At 61.7% G+C, this 2,209-nt stretch overlaps 1 protein-coding gene across 1 annotated transcript in view; it reads right to left on the bottom strand.

Moving 5' to 3' along the window:
- Positions 1-2,209, bottom strand: part of SBF1 (SET binding factor 1) — a 24,854-nt gene that overhangs the window by 9,267 nt on the left and 13,378 nt on the right. Inside the window, exons 32-35 of the mRNA XM_045290633.1 lie at positions 1,609-1,794; positions 1,394-1,520; positions 1,164-1,294; positions 828-1,058 (exon numbers count right to left, since the gene is read on the bottom strand). Of these exons, the coding sequence (XP_045146568.1) occupies positions 828-1,058; positions 1,164-1,294; positions 1,394-1,520; positions 1,609-1,794 (675 nt within the window). The remainder of the gene's footprint in view (positions 1-827; positions 1,059-1,163; positions 1,295-1,393; positions 1,521-1,608; positions 1,795-2,209) is intronic.

Here is a 2,209-nt window from a genome sequence, read left to right as displayed (position 1 = left end):
TGCTTTACACAATTGATGTATGTATGGATTGTGATAAGAGTTGTATGAGCCCCTAATAAAATGAGTAAAAACAAATACAAAAAACAAATGCCCAAATACAGACCGGATAAAGAGAGACGTCTGGGTTATACACGCAGTTTAAAACTAGCTGCTGGCCTAGAAGCTGGCAGTTTGAAGCCAACTTTGCACACAGCTGTGGAAGGAGGTCCGGCAACCTGCTCCATGGACAACAGGCAGGAAAACGCAGGGCGCAGCCTCATGTCCTGTTGCAAGTGGGACACTAGGTGCCCGTTCACGCCTCACTAAGCAGGCTTCCAGGAACACCATGGAGAAAAGCCACAGCTCTGCTCTCCCAACCCTGGCCGGTGACCACGTAGATTACCTCCTCCAAGCCTCACCACCTGACTGTGGGCAGGACCCCATGTTCTGCCCTACAGGGGTTGTTCAGGCACACTCGGAAGCCATGGGACAAGGATAGCAGGGGGTGGGGCGCAAGGGACAGGAAGTCAGTGAAGGCCCCTGGCACGCAGGTTGGGCAGGGAAAGCGCCCAGGGTGGAGGCAGAGCCATGTCAAGGAGCCACAGGAGTAAGACACTTGATGCCCCACACAGAGGACATCAACGGGCCAGGGGCTTGTGTCCCTTGCCCTCCAGTTAAGTGGCCCTAGACAAACAGCCAGGGCAGGGTGAAGCCAGGGGAAACCACAGCCACCCCAGGCCAACAGGTAACTCCCCTAGCCCCCAGATGCACCACGTCCACACTGCACAGCATACGGCACCAGGCACACACCTGCAAGCATGCTCACACACACGCTCACATGTGCACACCTCCAGCAGGCGAGAGATGGCGTCGGGCTGGACACGGGGTCGGCTGTCATAGCAGGGCCACACCACACGGCGCCTACTCTGGGGGGCTCCGCCATCCGGCCGCTCTTCCTCAGGGGGTTCTGGGGGCTCCTGGGCCAGCTCCCAGTCATAGAGGGGGCCCTCAGCGAGGCTCTCCTCCATGTAGAAGTCCCACACCTTCAGGTTGGACACATTGCTATAGGGGCGCAGGACCTGGGGACAGGGCAGGGGGCAGGTGTTAAGAATGGGCCAGGAGAGCACTGCACACACGCGCCACCAAACACCCCCCCCCACGCCCAAGCCCAGGCCCATGCTGACCTCTGCGTCCTCGGGAGCATACATGTAGTTGTAGAACACAGGTGTCTTTTTGCTCAGCCGGTCCATGTACTCCCACACAGACCTGCACGGCTGGGGGCCCCTCCTCTCCCCTTTCTCCTCATACAGCAGGCCTGGGGGGAGAAGTTCAGCACTGAGCCTACCCCCTCCCCTTCTCACACAGCAGGAGCAGGATGGGGATGGGGGCACATGCTGAGCCTGCCCGCGCTCACCCAGCTCGATGCGCTCGTAATCAGAGTCCAGCAGGAAGGTGCGGAAGCGGCGGGATACGTGGTGGTAGCTGAGGAACTTGAGGTAGAACTGGCTGAACTCAAACTCCATGGGGAATTGCAGGTGGACCTGGACCGGCACACGGACCGGCACACGCACGGTCAGTGGTCAGTGCAGCTGGGCCAGGGGCCCACACACGGCCTCCCGCCACCCCTACCTGGTGCACGCAATCCAAGAACTGCAGGAAGATGGGCGTGAAGCCACTGCTCTGCCCGGCCAGGGTGTGGGCCCCGCGGTGGCTGAAGCGATGCCCGAAGGACAGCCACTCCTTCTCCACCAGCAGCCGGAAGCCCTCTAGGGTGCGGTAGAAGGGGTCCGAGAGCAGCTGCACCAGCGACACGACCTGCAGGCCTGCTCGTGAGGACCCAGTCCCCATCCCCGGCTCCGCACGCATCCTCCCGCCAAGCCCCATCCCTCCAGCGCACCTGGGTGGTGACGTCCCAGCCATCCTCCAGGCTGACGAGGACGGAGGAGCCCGAGTCTAGCAGCTCCACCACCAGCACAGACACGCGCAGCAGCTTGTGGATCTGCAGAGACGCCCATCACCACGCCAGGCCTGAGGGCGGCCCTACCTCTGATCATGTCGAGACCCCAGAACCCCAGGCCTGCCCCAGCCCAGGGCACCCCCTGCCCAAACCCGCCCAGTTCTAGAGTAGCCAGCATGTCCTGGGGTCCTGGGGCTGGTGTGAGCTGAGCCCAGCCCACGCGGCCCCACAGTTCCCGCCAGGCCACTGGGTCCGTCACACACACACACACAC

This window comes from Echinops telfairi, unplaced genomic scaffold, assembly GCF_000313985.2.
Source record: "Echinops telfairi isolate 266 unplaced genomic scaffold, ASM31398v2 ScPeMD7_2;HRSCAF=8, whole genome shotgun sequence".
NCBI lineage: Eukaryota > Metazoa > Chordata > Mammalia > Afrosoricida > Tenrecidae > Echinops > Echinops telfairi.
The sequence above is the reverse complement of the archived record's forward strand: the minus strand, read 5'-3'. Positions and strand labels throughout refer to the sequence as shown.